At 30.9% G+C, this 17,241-nt stretch overlaps 1 protein-coding gene across 6 annotated transcripts in view; it reads left to right on the forward strand.

Annotated features, from left to right (window-relative positions):
- TBCK (TBC1 domain containing kinase) overlaps positions 1-17,241 on the forward strand; it is a 197,058-nt gene that overhangs the window by 38,899 nt on the left and 140,918 nt on the right. For all 6 annotated transcript variants that reach the window (XR_012499465.1, XR_012499462.1, XR_012499463.1 and 3 more), the window contains exons 4-12: positions 71-185; positions 1,667-1,740; positions 5,119-5,260; positions 10,172-10,232; positions 11,369-11,430; positions 11,680-11,741; positions 12,725-12,873; positions 13,996-14,134; positions 15,456-15,555. Coding sequence is in view for 1 of the 6 variants with exons in the window: in XM_010953629.3 (XP_010951931.1) it covers positions 71-185; positions 1,667-1,740; positions 5,119-5,260; positions 10,172-10,232; positions 11,369-11,430; positions 11,680-11,741; positions 12,725-12,873; positions 13,996-14,134; positions 15,456-15,555 (904 nt within the window). In the remaining 5 variants the exon portion in view is untranslated. The remainder of the gene's footprint in view (positions 1-70; positions 186-1,666; positions 1,741-5,118; positions 5,261-10,171; positions 10,233-11,368; positions 11,431-11,679; positions 11,742-12,724; positions 12,874-13,995; positions 14,135-15,455; positions 15,556-17,241) is intronic.

Genomic DNA, 17,241 nt, shown 5'->3' on the forward strand with positions numbered 1-17,241 from the left:
CTGTAAAGCAGGTTCTATATCTGCTTTATAATTGATCTATTAATCTGTGACTTTTTGTTTCCTTTTGTAGCTATTCAAAAGTTCTGTGCATAGCATTTGAGGTACTTCAGGGCCTACAGTATATGAACAAACATGGTATAGTACACCGGGCACTGTCTCCTCATAATATCCTTTTGGATATAAAGGTAATCATCAAATTATTCATTAAGTAATTTCTTTTTTAATTTCAGGTTGGATGCTACTGAAATCAGATCCACTCTATTAATCAGAGGGACTATAAAATTAGAATATGTTTTAATACTATTCATAATGAAAAGACTATATGAAATGTAATATAGTTGTGGTCAACAAAAAAAAGTAACTTTAAATTATATAAATCCATGTGTCTTTCACATGTGTTATTCTTTTTGTGTAAAACTCATTTTCTAATATCATGTTTTGTTTTTCCTTTCACACATTTTCTAAAAGATAAGCATTGTGGCTTCCCAGTCTACCCCTCTGAATTTCTTTTCATCTTAAGTAAGATTGTCTATTTACATAGAACATTTTTCTCATAGCACAACTGCAATGTATTTTCTCCATTTTATTCTTCTTTCCTACTTCCTTCTTTCTATTTTATTTCTCACTTATCTTCTTTATTTACCAGCTGTTCATACATAGCTTCTTTTTTTTAATTGGAGTACTGCTTCTCTGCTTGGAAATCTTTTAAGGGATTAATAAAAAGCTAGTCAACCCTGCTAAGAGAATTATGGATAGCAGGGTGATACTTTTTCAGAAATAATCATAATTTTATTCTTTTTTATGAGCATATAAAATAACTATGAGGATTTTTTTCTGGAAAATTATTTTCTGTATTAGTGGTATTATTCTTTTTCTCTGATTGTCTTCCAGACTTTCAATACACTCACCCTATAATATTAAAATATAAAGATAAGATGATTCTAATTAATTTCATGCTTATGGTAGTAAAGTATCTAACCAATCTGAATTGTTTTAGAATATAAATGTCTTATAATGCTGGGAAATAGTGTTCTTGAGGAAAAGAAAACAAACCAATTTTACAATTGACTTAATTTTTTTAATTCTTAAAATCTAAAAGGAAAAAAACAGGAGATTTAAGAAATTTATAATTGTTTTTTATTAAGGGCCCCACTTGTGATAATTATGGTTATCCTCAAACAGTATAAAAAAGTGTTGGAAATTGAGCAGATTCACTAATGCCTTGCTGATTTGTGAACTGATCTTTTCAAGTTAAGAACGTCCACGTCAGGTTTAAATTATAACATTATGAATGGACTCAAATTCCTGGGAAAAAAACCCTTTTGTGAAAATTACCACAAAATATACTAAGCAGGGATTCAAGACAAATGAGACCATTTTTGATTTTTTAAGAAGCCTGGAAAAGGCAAACAGCAAAAATTGTTTAATGTTAGTCATTTTGATATCTATATTATTATATATGTGTGTATATATATTTGTAATGAATATAAAGCATACTTCAAATACTGAGAGTTTTTAATAAAATTTTGATAAATTAAAATATAATTTTTTTCTTAGTGTATATGACTATATGATGGTTTCCTTACTTATAAAATATATGTTCATAATTTTCCCTGCCAATAATACTAAAATGTTTTATAGTCAGTTTTTTTCTTTACTATTGTAGGGACATGTTAAACTGGCTAAATTTGGACTTTACCACATGACAGCATATGGTGATGATGTTGATTTCCCAATTGGGTAAGAATATGTATGTTTTCTGAGTTCTGTCTTAAACTTTGTAATCTTTGATAAAGTATGTATTTTGTTAATTATTACTTATATTACTTTTTCACACAAAACTAGCTCTTTTAAATTAAACATATCCTAAATTTCCACATATTTTTCAAAGAATAGACAGTGGGTTTTTGCCAGCATACAAAAGTTCCCTGATGTTGACCTTTTTCACCTTTAATGTTTACTGGTTGATTTTATTTCATTCAGAACTAGATAAATATAAGTCAAGAAGTCTGCCCAGATTCTCACTTAGTGATAATGTGTGTTCCTCAAGACTGAAAAATTACTCTCGTATTATTCTCTAATGTTGCAAAAATTAATTCCCTGTTCTCTAAGATATTACTGTACATTAAGACTTAAATCAAATCATTGTAGATATCAGAGGTAATGGGGTAGATTCTATACCTGAAAATCTGTGTTTAATTTTGGAGAGGTTTATTTGATCACTTCTCACATGGAATTCCAGATTTGTGTTGGTCTCCAGAAAGGAATGAAAGTTGATTTCATCCTGTACTCAATTGTGTGCTTTTGATATAGATTTTTTATATATTTAGTAGTTGCTTTTTAAACATGTTAATAATATAATTCTTTAATAAGTGTTTAATTTTGACATTAACTTAGATATATAGAAGTTACAAAATAGTACAAAGAATTCCTGTATAACCTTCATTCAAGATTCCTCAGAAATTGACATTTCCCTGCATTTGTCTCATCTCTTTCTTTTCTCTTACACATATGTGTGTATGTATAAATTTTTTTCTGAATCATTTAAGAGTTGTAATGTACATAATGGCCCTTTACCCCTAAATACTTCACTTTATATTTCCTAAAGAAAAGAATTTTCTTACAGAACCATGAAACAATTATCAAAACCAGGAAATTAAAATTGATATAATACTGTTATCTAGAGATCTTAAGCATCTTTTCCAATTACTGTGAGATTGTTTTTAATAATATCTATTTGTGTTTTGCTTTTTGGGCTCTCTAAAGACAGTCCTATCACTCCATTATTGGGAATTGTGGTTTGGAGTTATGGAGTGAGTTTCTGCAGGAGAATATTGTTTAAAGAGATGTTTAAAAAAAAAGGTCTCATTTTAAAATCACCTTTTATCTTTTTAAGTTATACTGTAGGTTTTCTTACTTAAAATTTTTACTACTTAGGTCATAACTAATAACCTTAAACTGTCTAATCATTCTTTCCTTTATTTATTAAGAAAATATTTATTGAACACCTTTTCTTCTGGCTGCTTGATATACAAAAGTGGATAAAGTCAGTTCCCATCTTGAAGAAGCTCATTGTTTAATGGGAAAATTTTCTATTTTGATGGCTCACTTATTAATGTGCATACATTCATAATCTTATAGTTTTGTGTATCAAAACTTGTGGCATAGGCAACAGTTTTCACACTCAAGAAAACAAAATTTTGTAACAATAGCCTATCCTTTATTTGTTTAAAAAACCTTTTGCATATAATTAAAATTCATTGCAGAGCTCTAGTATCTTCATCACATGTGATCATTGCCTTTTGAGTAGCTTTTAAGAAGCTGCAGTAAACGTGCTTCTTCATTTTGTCTAAGTTTGTATAAGAGAGAAATCTAAAAACAAAACAAACGAAAATTACTTTAATTTTGTACCTTTTACTTAAAGGTGCTTTGGGTTTTAGTGATGAATAGAAGAAAGCAAGTGATTTTTCTTAAAGCACATAAAGCATTTTGAAGAGTTAATGTTTGAATTTTAAATGCTTGGATTGAATTGGTCTTGTGTGCCATTTGGTTTGGCTTACTTTGAAATCTTAGACCCAAAAGGTCTGACCAGAAGGTATCAAAGAGAAAAATATGAAACATTAGCCAGGAAAAATAAAGTGATCAAACAGCTAAGGCATGAAAGAAAACATTTACACCAGAAGAAGCTTGCAGTTGGTTCAAAAGACAAATATTAAGAAACAACAAAGTAAAATGTTAACATCTGTTTCAAAATATTGTAGAGTCAGAAATTGGACATTTATTTCAGTTGGCCAGTAGCTTAATACCTTGTTAAAACATCAAACAGATGATGAAAAGCACGTATATTTATTTCAGCAGTCAGTACTCACAGCAGAGTTCTGGTAATTTTCTTTGGGTGTTAAAGTACTATGCTACAGAAGGGATTCTTGCTAAAAGGAGATAATCTACATTAAAAAAAAAATCGTAGGGCTTATTACTTTTATTAATTAATTTAATCAGTTTTTGATTGGAAGGAAAATTAGAATTCTGGGGGCAAAAGTCACATGCATGCTTCTAGAGATCACCAGTTGGAAGTTTTATTTATTTATTATTATTTTTGTAATTTAAAGGTAGGTTTTATTGAAGTGTAGTCAGTTTACAATGTTGTGTCAATTTCTGGTGTACAGCATAATGTCCCAGTCATACATATACATACATATATTCATTTTCATATTCTTTTTCATTAAGGGTTATTATAAGATATTGGATATACTTCCCTGTGCTATACAGAAGAAATTTGTTTTTTACATATATATATATAGTAGTTAATATTTGCAAATCTCTAACTCCCAAGTTTATCCCCTCCCTCCCACTCCAGTAACCATAAGATTGTTTAATGTTACAAACAGTGTTGCTAAAAATACTATATATTGTGTACATCTGCAAAAGTTTCCCCAAGGAAACTATTTTTTTAGAATGATCTCCATAATATATTTTGTGTGAAAAAGAAAGGGTACAGAATAGTGCGTGTTGTGTATGCTTCCCTATGGGACAATGGTGATGGTTGGTCAAATTTATTCATACATGAATATATATGGGTGACTGGAGTATAGAGATGGGAAAGAGTCTTACTTTTCAATTTATATGTATTTTACAGATTTTGACATTCCTAGCATTCAAAAGAACAAATACTGTTTTCAGAGATAAAATGTACTTTAAACAAGAGTTAAGTATAACACAACATTGTAAAATGACTATAACTCAATAAAAAAAAAACTATTTAAAAAAAAAAGAGTTAAGTATAAAGAAAAGATAGTAAGGAAGAAGGGAAAACACCTGGAAGCCTGGAAGACTGAAAGAAGACAATGTGTTAACACAGAGGAAAGCAGAGAAAAGAACTAATGTTGTAGAGATAGGTTTTAAATTACTTGAGACTCATATATTTGCTCTTTATTCCTAGACATAAAGACTTGTATTATGATGGTTAGTTTAGAATTCTTCATAGCAAGAATTGTTAATTTATTGCATTGAGCTTTTGCATAGATCTTACTGTACTGACAGTAAAAATGTACTGCTGCATACTTCTTTTCCTGTTTATAGTTTATAGTCATTATTCATTTTTAAAATATATCATTGTAGGTATCCATCATACTTGGCACCTGAGGTAATTGCACAAGGAATTTTCAAGACGAGTGATCATGTACCAAGTGAAAAACCGTTGCCTTCTGGCCCCAAATCAGATGTCTGGTCTCTTGGAATCATTTTATTTGAGCTTTGTGTGGTATGTATGAAGAAATAATAAATTAATAAGAATAAGTTGTATATTTATTAGAAAAATATTTTTGGATAGGAAAGCTATTAAGTAATAATATGTTTTTGCTTTGTAAATTGACCAGACATAAGGAGAAAAGACTTAAATCTCAATTTTACTTTTTAAAAAATCCTGCTTAATGATTTTTTTGTATATTATGTTGGTATATATATCTAGAAATGTTTACACTTTTATTAAGTATGAAAAATTTACACTTTACTAAGTGAAAAGATTAAACATATTTAGAAAAGCTTACACTGAAACTGCCTACACACTTTGGTATGTTCATACTCTCTTTCTCTTCTGTGGTATTCTTTCTTCCTCAAATACCTTCTGTCCTGTTCTGTCTCCTATAAGACTCACTTTGTAATTGAGTTTGCTTTTTATGAGGCCTTCCCCAAATATCCTCTATATTTATTAAGGTAATAAAGACTACACAGCTATTAAAAGCAAAAGAATTAAAAATACAGTAACTTAAAGAACATAGATGTTTTCATCCCTCATTTAACTGTCACAGAAAGTTAGAGTGGGCTCTGTTCCACAGTGTCTTGTAGAAACCTAGCCTGTCAGGGTTGGCTCCACCATTCTAACCATCTAATTTCCAAAAATATTTTTATCATCTTTTTTAGCCATAGGAAAAGGAGAGGAATGAGTCTTTAAGAAGATGATGTAAAATTGCAAATATCAACTTTGTACTTTTCACTAGTGACAGTTTACTCATGTGACCACATATAGGTGCAAGAATGGATTTGGAGGGTCAACTAACAGGGTCATGTTCAAAATGAGAATAATATTGAGAGACAACTAACATTTTGTCGATCCTGTGTCCAAACACCTGCCAGGATTAGGTCCCTATCTTCTTTGCTCTCCTGTTATAGCATTTGTCACATTTATCTGCTTTACTTGAACTATGAGGTCTTTAGAGGCAGACATTTTTATTATTCATCTATTGTTCTGTCTTCCAAGGGGTTTTTAAAGTATTTTGAAAGTCTAACTCATTGATATTTACCGTATCTAAGAGTTAGGTTAACATTATTTTCTTCATTTTGTGCATTTTGAGAATTAATACAACAACAGAAGTAGTAATGCATAATAGCCAAGTTTTGTGGTTAGACAGAACTGGGTTTGAAATCTAATGCAGGAAAGTATAGCTGTGTGACTTAGGGTAACTAACCCAACTTCTTAAGGCTTTGGCTCCACTCCCATAAATAGTAGTAGTATCTATATCGTAAAGCTGTTGGAAAAAGTAAATGACATAATGTATATAAAGTACTTGGATACTTAATGTATATAAAGAATTGAGTGTTGAATTGTGAACAGTCTATAAATGTTAGATTTTATTATTAATTTTAAAATATTCATAATAACATGGTAGCATACACATTGGTATTGCTTTTTCTAAGGGAAAATGCCAGATTTTCTGATTCTTTGCTGTCCTTCATCTAGACCATCTTACTTTTCATTGATTTAAAATGATAGTAAATCTTATTTTTGTTTAAAATCATAGCCTAAATGAAGAATTTTATTGGAATGTGATTGTGAAGTATATATATAAGTGTAAATGTGAAGTGTATAGCGTTTTCTTTTTATTACCATCACCTGTATTTAAACTCTTTACTAATGATCTAAGTATGCCTTATATGAGTAATTCAATTTAGCAAATGTTGATGAGTATTTACTGTGTATATAGCAATGCAGTAGTGAATAAACTGTGATTTAGATGCACTGTCAAAGAGCTTATAATTTAATGTAAATTCATAAACTTTGAAGATAAACACCAGAGAGCTGTGTGAAATCCAAGAAAGTAAGTATTAATACCGTCACAGAGGCTTCATGACATTTTATGTGCTGCCGAAAGTTTAGACAGTCTAATTTTAGGATGGCTTAAATCTTCCTCTACCTCATCAAATCTTTAGATTTCATACAAAATATTAAGATATAAATTAATAACACACCAACATTTAACAAAAGGAACTTTTGGTACACTAGAAATTCTAAGGAAATAGATGAGAAGCTATAACATTTTGCTAGGAAGCTCTTGCCATATCACCAGAAAGTCAGTACAGCTACTCTGCCACCCAGAAGTTTCCATAGTCCAAAAGATGTATAGGAACTCTGTATTAAAAGATGAATGCATATCTGAGAAACACCAAGCATCTGAAGTTGACATCTATGAAAAAGAAACAATGAATAGAATTTACATTCTATTTACAGTAGAAAGGACTCTAAAATAAATGTTATGTGTTTTTTAAGAGAGAAAGGAAAAAACTAAATTCATGAAACAAATATAGAAATATAGAAACTAGAAGTCAAGGACATTTACTGAAAAAAATGAGAACCAGTTAAGAGTTTTAAGAAAAAAAAATCTATTTGTAATAAAGAAATAAAGAACTAAATAGATCAATCATAGGAAACTGGACACACTAAACACTGATTAATTCTCCCAGAATATGACACAAAGAGATAAAGAGATTGAAAATATAAAAGAAATTTTCAAAGACAGGGAATATAGATTCAGACATTCTAATATTTGTACCAGAAGTAGAAAGTGAAGTTCTCAGTTTGGAAGAACCTACTAATTACCTCGCAAGGCAAGAGAAAAAAATCACAACATACAAACAACAACAACAATAAGTATCTAGAAATCTCATACTAAACTTTTAGGAGATGACCTATGATGACATAATGGGTAACATTTATTGAGCACTTTGTAAGTGCCAGGTACTTGTATAATCTATTTACATCTATTATCTCAATCAATACTCACACCAGCCTTACAAAGTTTATCTAGTTACTGTCTTTACTGTACAAATTAGGAAACTGAGGTACAGAGAGGTTAAACAACCTGTCCTGGTTACATAATAGTAAGCAGTTAAGCAGATTTGTATCCATCAATCTGTATCCAAAGCTTTACACACCTTTAACCAACACACTAAGCTGCCTTTTACTAAGCTCTGGTGTCTTTATCAGTGTTAATGAGAGAATCTTAAAGTATGCCAGAAAGAAAAGGCATATTACCTACAAAGAATATCAGTTAGATTGGCACTGAACTTCTTAGCAGTGTGAATGCAAGAAAACAGTGGCCAATACTATCAAAGTGCTAAGAGAAAATAATTTTGAATTTTGAATTCTTTAACTCACAAAATTAACATTCAGAAGTGAGAATGAAATAAAGGATACAGTCTGCCCTCTGTATTCTGTTGCATCTACGAATGCAACCAACTTCAGATTGAAAACATTTGAAAAAAAATTTCCAGAAAGTTCCAAAAAGCAAGACTTGAACTTGCCATACGACAGCAACTGTTTACATTGATTTACATCTATTTACATATTATTTGCATTTTATTAGGTATTATAAGTAATCTAGAGATGATTTAACATGTACAGGAGGATATGCAAGTATTACACAATCTTATATAAGGGACTTGAGCAACAGTGGATGTGGGTATCTGAGTGGGTCCTGGGACCAACCAACCCCCTGTGGGTAGCAAGAAGTGACCATATAGAACTTTGATAGACACGAAGAGAAAATTACTAGTAAGGAAATAACATGAGTCAGTCTGTAGGCCTATGTAGGCCCAGTGTAATCAAATTTACCTGCTTTGTGTGTCTATGTGTGTGCGTCTGTGTGTGTGTTCATCACAGGGTAGGTAAGTAGTAAGTAGTAAGCATTTAGACTGAAAAGTTATAGTGGAGCCATATCCTAGAAGACTTTGAATGCTGTATTGAGAAGTATATATTTAGTTATATAGGGTATGTGGGACCATTTAAAGTTTTTAAACAAGATATTGATGAAATCAAACCTGCATTTTTAGAAGGTTAATATTGATAATAGTATAAGAAATTGAGAAAAAAGAAGAATGGCAACTTTTTTCAATGATCTCTCCACTTGTAGTTCTATTTCAGTAAGTTCTTAAGAAAGTGTTTCCTCTCTATTTAAAAAAAAAAAAGAAAAGCAGTCTCTTTCTCTACATAAAGACCAGGTTATCTTCTTAAGCCTTCTCCTTCTGAGCCTGTTTAAAGGATCATAGAAGTTTAATTTGATTATAATAAGAAAAACATAGCAGTAGCCAACATTTATGAAGTATTTTCTTTGTGCAGAAAATGCTAAGTGTTTTTTTATACATTATATAACCCTCACTGCAACCTGCATGGCATTCCAGTTTAGAAGTGAGAAAAGTGAGACTTAATGTAGTTAAGTAATTTGCTCAACATACATGACTTGGGATGAATACTCCAACTTGGCACACAGTAGTTGTTGAACCCATAATCATTGAAGTTGTAAGTGTTTGATTCCAGACTCCATTCCAAGGAGCCCCTTGAAGCCAATTAATAGGGGACAATTAAAATATAATGCATGTGTCTTAAAGAAATATATCAGGTGCTATGGGAACACAAAGATGGTTGTCTAAGTCATCGTGGAAAGAGGAAGGAGCATCATGGAATGTTTCCTAATGGAGACAACAGATGACCTGGATTGTGATATATAAGTAAGAATTATTGGGTAGATGAAAGGGTAATAAGAATCTTTCCGAGGAGTCATCTTGGTCTCTTAATCAAATAAGATTCCTAGTAGCCTGGAGTTTCTCTAGACAACCAGGTATAAGTGAGTCTCAAAAGTGAAGAATGCTTGAGATCAAGCTAGAATATAATGATCATTAGAAATGTGAAATATTTGAATGTTAAATATTATGCAACTTTTAAAAAAATGTTATGTCCCCAATGATTTGTCTTTAGTGGAGCTAACTCAAAAATATAATAAAACCTCTAAAGAGAAATAGAAGTACCTAATAAAATCATTTTCAGCTCTGAAAAAAAAAAAGACCATCATAAGAAAAATGATGTAAATGTTAACAAAATTTCTCTTCCTATTTTATTTAGGGAAGAAAATTATTTCAGAGTTTGGATATTTCTGAAAGACTAAAATTTTTGCTTACATTAGGTAAGTGTCTCACAATTAATTGTCTTTCAAATGTAGATATAATCTTTAGTGACTGTAATCATGCACATTGAGGATGTGTTCTTCTAAATAGTGAATACACTGAAATATCTTTACTTTCTTCAAATTTTTTAATGATCAGTGGTAAGCATTAGCAGAACAGTTTAAGAAATGCCTTTTGAAATATTATAATAGATCTTTCCTTATTCACTATGGCATTATAATGTGCATGGATACAGTCTTAGCTTTATGATCTAGCCAAGTAAACTAACTTGTGAAATCAAAATATGAGAATATAAAATTGTACTTCTCTGTAGCAGTTACCTTCAGACAATGTCTTAACTTTTGAGCTTTCTGTTTGATGAATCATATGTGAATACTGTATTGACTAAGGAAGAATATTATTTTTCCTTATAACAACCTCATATATTGTACATGCATATTAGATACAAATATTTGTAATTCAAACTTGTAAATTTGTGTAATCTACTTAAGAGTAGAATAAATTAAACACGGGTGGTAAAAAGGAGATAGAGCACTTTGTGTAAAAGAGTGACAGATTGGTGTCCAGGTTAATAAGGTTTACAAATAAGGATATGTACAAGATAATATGTAAATATTAAATAATAATGAATTGTAAACAAAATTGCATAAAATTTTACCATATTTACCACTTTAATTTCAAAGATTGATAATATAACTATTAAGGAGTCTTGGAGATTTCTAAATGTAGTCTACAGACTAAAACTTACACTTTAAATTCCAGAGAAATATGTGTATATTCTCCAAATTGTGTGTAATAAAAATAGTCTTATAATCATAAAAATATAATAAAGCCTTTTTAAAGAGTAATATGTGTGAGAGAGAGAGGGAGAGAGAGAATCTTTACCTCCTTGAATCACTCCTTTATCCCACTATTTAAGCTGCTCTTTTTCAGTAGCTGTGATTCAATTACTGCTTAGTATCTGAAGTCTTTATTTTTATCAAAACATGTAAGTAAAGTTAACAAAGTCTCAAGCTTTTTAATACTCCAAGTTCCAAAACTGCATTATGCAATTAAAAAAATTTTATCAGAGCTCAATTTCCATTTGATAAATTAGAAAAGCAGCTTTAATTCATATGATTTTTCTCTTTTATAGACTGTGTAGATGACACTATAATAGTTTTGGCTGAAGAGCATGGTTGTCTGGACATTATAAAGGTTTGTCACAAATCTTCTATTGAAAATTTATTTTGCATACGTGGGATCCAGTAGCAAACTGTTTTATAGCTGTGTTTATTTCTCTACATATTTGCTGTTTCACAGAGTGACAAACTAATACGAATTTGTATAAAGTCCAAATAAAGACTTTCAAAACATGTCGGAACGTCCTTAAGTAGCAAACATTTAAGTAATATAAAATTTTAAGTGGATCATTTAAAATAGTTCTTTTCTCTCTTTATTTACCAGGAACTTCCTGAAAATGTGATAGATCTTTTGAAGAAGTGCCTCACCTTCCACCCTTCCAAGAGGTTGATATTAAGAGTTTGGGATTATTACTGAGATCCTAACATATAAGTAGTGAATTTTTTAATACTAATGGATTAAATAAGAATATTTACACTTATAGTAATATGTAATTTATATCAGTACCATAACTGTTAGTTATGGTTTTAATGTATGGTAATAAAAGAAGAAAAAGTAATTAAACCATGGTCAGAAAATGAGCATATACCAAAGAAGTTACTAGTTCATTTTCTAGCCTCCAATTAGAAAATCAGCTAAACTGTGGAATGTAGATATTCCACAAATGATATGAGATACAAATGATATGATACAAGTGATATGAGAAAAAATGAGAACAAAAGTTTATTGGCAAATATGTATTATAGAAAAGAACCCAGATAAACCATGAGATGAGTTAACAATCACTGATAATATAAAAGGATTTCTTAGAAGTTGTATTATTTATTTTCATTGATGATGTCACTGTTAGCCATACAGTTATCCCTAAACTCTGTATGTATGTAATATTTGAAAATAATGTATTCCAATTTGTCTTTAGAAAAACATCTTTATTAAGATGTGTTAGGAAGAGAGGAATGGTATTTAAAGCATAGCTTGGGGTAAATATACCACATTAAACTAAGACTAGGAAGAAAACCAGAAGTATTATCAGTTTAAATTTTTATTACTTAATTAAGATATTCAGTAAAGGAGGTACATGATGGTCAAGCTAAAAGTAAACAGTGGAGATACTCATATGTAATAACTTTTGATACATCATAAATTTAGTACAAAAAGCACAACAAAGGTAAAAAAATTCAGCATTTACTTGCAGTCACTTGATTATTTTTTAAGACTCTACTAAGACTCTAATAAAGGAGAGCTTTATTATTTTCTATACTAATAAGGTGTTTAAGACTTTTAACTATCCACTTGAAGATGTGCCATTATTCTAGGGTAATTTTGAAGACTTTCATTCATGCTGTGCATTTTAAATGTGTTTCTTAAGGCCAACCCCGGATGAATTAATGCAGGACAAGGTGTTCAGTGAAGTGTCACCCTTACATATTCCCTTTACCAAACCTGCCAGCCTGTTTTCATCTTCTCTGAGATGTGCTGATTTAACTCTGCCTGAGGATATCAGTCAGCTGTGTAAAGGTAATCATAACTAAGGCAAAGAATATGAGCCTTGTTTTAAAACCTTGTCCTACTTTCATTTTTGAACTTATCATCAATATATATATTTACATTAGTGAGATTTTATGGATACTTATCTGAGAATTAAGAAATAATTCTGGAAGTGGTTAAAATATAACTAAACTTTTAATCCTTTAAATTTAAATTACTTTGGACCAAGAACTTTAAGAATTGAGGAAAGGAAGTAGTACCAAAAATTTTTTTTATTATGCAAACCAAAGTCCTATTTCATCTCAAATTTAAACCTAAAGTCAAATCATCTAATTTCTGATGGAATTTCCACTAAACCAATATTTATACATCATATTGCTTATAATTTATTTTAAATGATCTCAAAAAATCATATTATTGGTAGGAGGTCCATATCATTATATTCCACATTTATAACAGAATATCACTTTTTCTCTTTTCATTTCTCTGGTGAAGATTAAAACTCCCAGAATGTGTTTTTTAGGGACACCAGTAAGGTACTTTTATACTGAAAAGTTATCATGGCATAAGTCATGCCATAAAATATTTACTAAACATTCATTCAGTCAAATATTTATTGACTTCCTACTACGTTTCGTACACTGTATCTTCAAGTATCATTCACGCCAAATGGGGAGGCAGACAAACATTTAGTCTCACAATTGCTATTGTAAATGAAGGTCAATATGAACATAGTGAAGTGGAAGCAAAACCTACCTGAGACATCAAGAGAGACTTCTCAGAAGAGGCAGCAATTGCCTCAATACACAAAGGATGGGGCAATTTTTGTTGATTCCTTACCCAAACACTTTTTCTTGCCCTTATTTCTATCCCACAGAGCTCAATATATCTGAGATATATAGGATATATATCCCATATATCTCTGATAAAGAAGGTAAAAATTATACTTTTTCTCAAAAAAACTGAATGTACAACCAATATGTAAATCTGCGTTTCATCCTCTGTGCATTTTGTAGTATGAATATTCTAAAGGGAGTCTTACTACGTTCTTCAGTTTTTACTTTTCTAAAATGTCAGCTATTATTGCCTATTGCCTTTTAATAAAAGCAGAAAGTGTGATAACTATGATTCTTTTTAATTTGCCATTAATAGATATAAACAGTGATTACCTGGCAGAAAGATCTATTGAAGAAGTGTATTACCTATGGTGTTTAGCTGGAGGTGACTTGGAAAAAGAGCTTGTGAATAAGGAAATCATTCGATCCAAACCACCTATCTGCACACTCCCCAAGTAAGGAAAGAAAACTTCTCTTGGAAATGAGAAAAATCTAGTAATGACATTTTTAAAATTTGATATTCTTTTCTTTTGGTAGACATTCCAACAAAGTGATTATGAACGCAATTTGAAGTCAATAGCTTGTTTTCTTGGCTGGAGTTTCTAATTGCAGAGTTCCCATCAATGTTTTTATTATTTTTAATAAATATTGTTTTTAATAAAGAATTTACTTTATGATCTATTTGAAATAAAGTTATTATGAAATCTCTCACAGTAATTGGTGATCAATAAATGAAAAATGTGCAAATTAGAAAAGACAGTAATGTTTAAGAGAGCTAATAAACTAGGCTAGTGTACCCTTTATGAGGAACTATTTTATACCTCTAATAATATTTTAAAATGTGCTCAGTGACATCATTACTTGTCTAGAGATCTTCACGGTGCTAATTCACTGTTGAAAAAATCTGCAGAACTGTGTAAGTTCTTGGACACCATCCTATAAATTACCTAGAAGTTAAATGATAATGCAGTACTATGGGCCAAAATTGCTACTGTTCCCTTGTTCTTCATATTTATTCAAGAAGTAGAGAACCTGAATCTCTTGCATTTCCACCAGTGCTTTAAAGTTTTAATTTTAGATCCAGGACTAGATTTGATCTTTGTAAGTAACTGTAGAAATCATCTGCTGATCATATTTTTCTTCATGTGTTAAATTTTAGGTTAATTGTTTGAATATAGCATTTGTTCTCTATTTTTCCCCCCTTAAACTGATTTTTAAATATTAACTTTAATTATGCTGTTCATAGAATGAATTAAGTAGAAAATCAGGAAATAAAATGATGGAAATTCCAAGAATAAATGGTTTGAAGGATATAAAAATTCTCAAAAGTAATTCTCTAAAACTCTAAACAGACTCCATGCATTTATTATTCAGCATTCTTTCCCCTGAGAAATGATCATCCTTAGCATTTTTCTTTCTTCTTCCCTTTATCATTTTTTGCTCATATAAACTTCCTCAGGAGCACATTTACATAGTGTCAGGAGAGTAATTTTAGCATTGCACCTGTGTGAACAAAGAGTGTAAATCATACTTTTGTATTCCTAAAATACTTTATATTTATATACTGTATTTATGCCAACTCAACATATATTTTTAAATGTGAATTGTCTGGAGAAACTTTGACCAACAGTTACATTTTTTATTAACCCATTCAGTCTAAAATTTCTTTCTTTTGATGAAGAGATTGATGATGTAGAATACATTTTATTTCCTAGAAGAAATAATAGATTTCTGTGCTCATTAAAATAATTAACTATTTTTTAAATCTCCTTTCAGTTTTCTCTTTGAAGATGGTGAAAGCTTTGGACAAGGTCGAGATAGAAGCTCACTATTAGATGATACCACTGTGACATTGTCATTATGCCAGCTAAGAAATGTAAGAATGGTATTTTGGCAAATTTGCTTCAAATGTTTTTTCTTTCCTTTCCTTTCCTTTTCTTTTTTTTTAAAAATAAAACCTTACAGGTACACATGAAGCTTTAAATTCCTCCCTGATATCATGATATATATGAGAATTTTTTTAAGGTATGTGCCCAAGAATGGCATTATTGGAAAATAGGATCTGTACATCATCAGCTTAGTATATATATTGTCTGATTGTTCACAGAAGTGGTTTTTATCACTTCATCTTTTTACCATAATTGGATAAGGGTTCTCATTTCTCCACATACATAATAACACATGGTATTATCAAGTTTAAAGCAGTTATTGTTCTAAAACAAGTGGAATCATATTTTGCTATAATACTAATTTTTAATTCCCTGATTAAAGTGCAGTTATGTGTCTTTTCATATTTTTGGCCATTTTTTTTTATCTCTTTTAGGCATTACTTAGCTCATATCTCTTTCCAGTTTTTTCATTGAGTGATTTTGTATTGATTTGAGGACTTTTAAAAATGTATTCACATATGGATGCTTTGTTGGCTATATACAGGCATACCTCAATGATAGCACTTAGCTTATTGCACTTTGCAGATACTGCATTTTTTTTGCAAATTGAAGATTTGTAGCAACCGTGCATCAGCCAAGCCTGTCAGCCCTATTTTTCCAACAGCATTTGCTTACTTTGTGTCTGTGTGTCACATTTTGGTAATTCTTGTAATATTTCAAACATTTTCATTATTATTATTATATTTGTTATGGTGATCTGTGACCAGTGATCTTTCATGTTACTATTATAATTGTCTTGGGGCGCCCTGAATCAAGCCTATATAAGACAGCGAACTTAATCTGTAAATATAGTGTGTGTCTGAGTGTTCCACCAACTGGCTATTCCAATTCTCTCCATCTTCTCTGGCCTCCCTGTTCCCTGAGATGCAAAAATATCGATATTAAGCCAATAAATAACCCTACAGTGGCCTCTAAGTGTTCAAGTGTAAGAAAGAGTTGCACATCTCTCACTTTAAATCAAAAGCTAGAAATGGTTAAGCTTAGTATTGATGAAAGTGTGTCAAAATTTGAGGTAGGCCAAAAGCTAGACCTCTTGTGCCAAACAGCCAAGTTGTCAATAAGAAGAAAAAGTTCTTGAAGGAGAAGAAAAGTGCTACTCCAGTGAACATATGAATGATAAACAAGCAAAACAACCATATTGCTGATAAGGAGAAAGTTGTAGTGGTCTGGATAGATCAAACCAGCCACAGCATTCCCTTCAGCCAAAGCCTAATGTAGAGCAAGGCCAGCTCTCTTCAATGCTGTGAAGGCTGAGAGAGGTGAGGAAGCTGCAGAAGAAAAGTTTGAAGCTAGCAGCACTTGGTTCATGAGGTTTGAGGAAAGAAACCATCTCCAGAAAATAAAAATGCAAGGTGAAGCAGCAAATGCTGATGTATAAACTGCAGCAAGTTATCCTGAAGATCTAGCTAAAATAATTAATGAAGGTGGCTACACTAAACAACAGATTTTCCACGTAGATGAAACAGCTTTATATTGGAAGATGCCATCTAGGACTTTCATAGCTAGGGAGGAGAAGCTAATGCCCGATTTCAAAGGACAGGCTGACCCCTCTTGTTAAGGGCTAATGCCGCTGGTAATGTTAAGTTGAAGGCAATGCTGATTTACCATTCTGA

Source organism: Camelus bactrianus, chromosome 2 (genome assembly GCF_048773025.1).
Source record: "Camelus bactrianus isolate YW-2024 breed Bactrian camel chromosome 2, ASM4877302v1, whole genome shotgun sequence".
Classification (NCBI taxonomy): Eukaryota; Metazoa; Chordata; class Mammalia; order Artiodactyla; family Camelidae; genus Camelus; species Camelus bactrianus.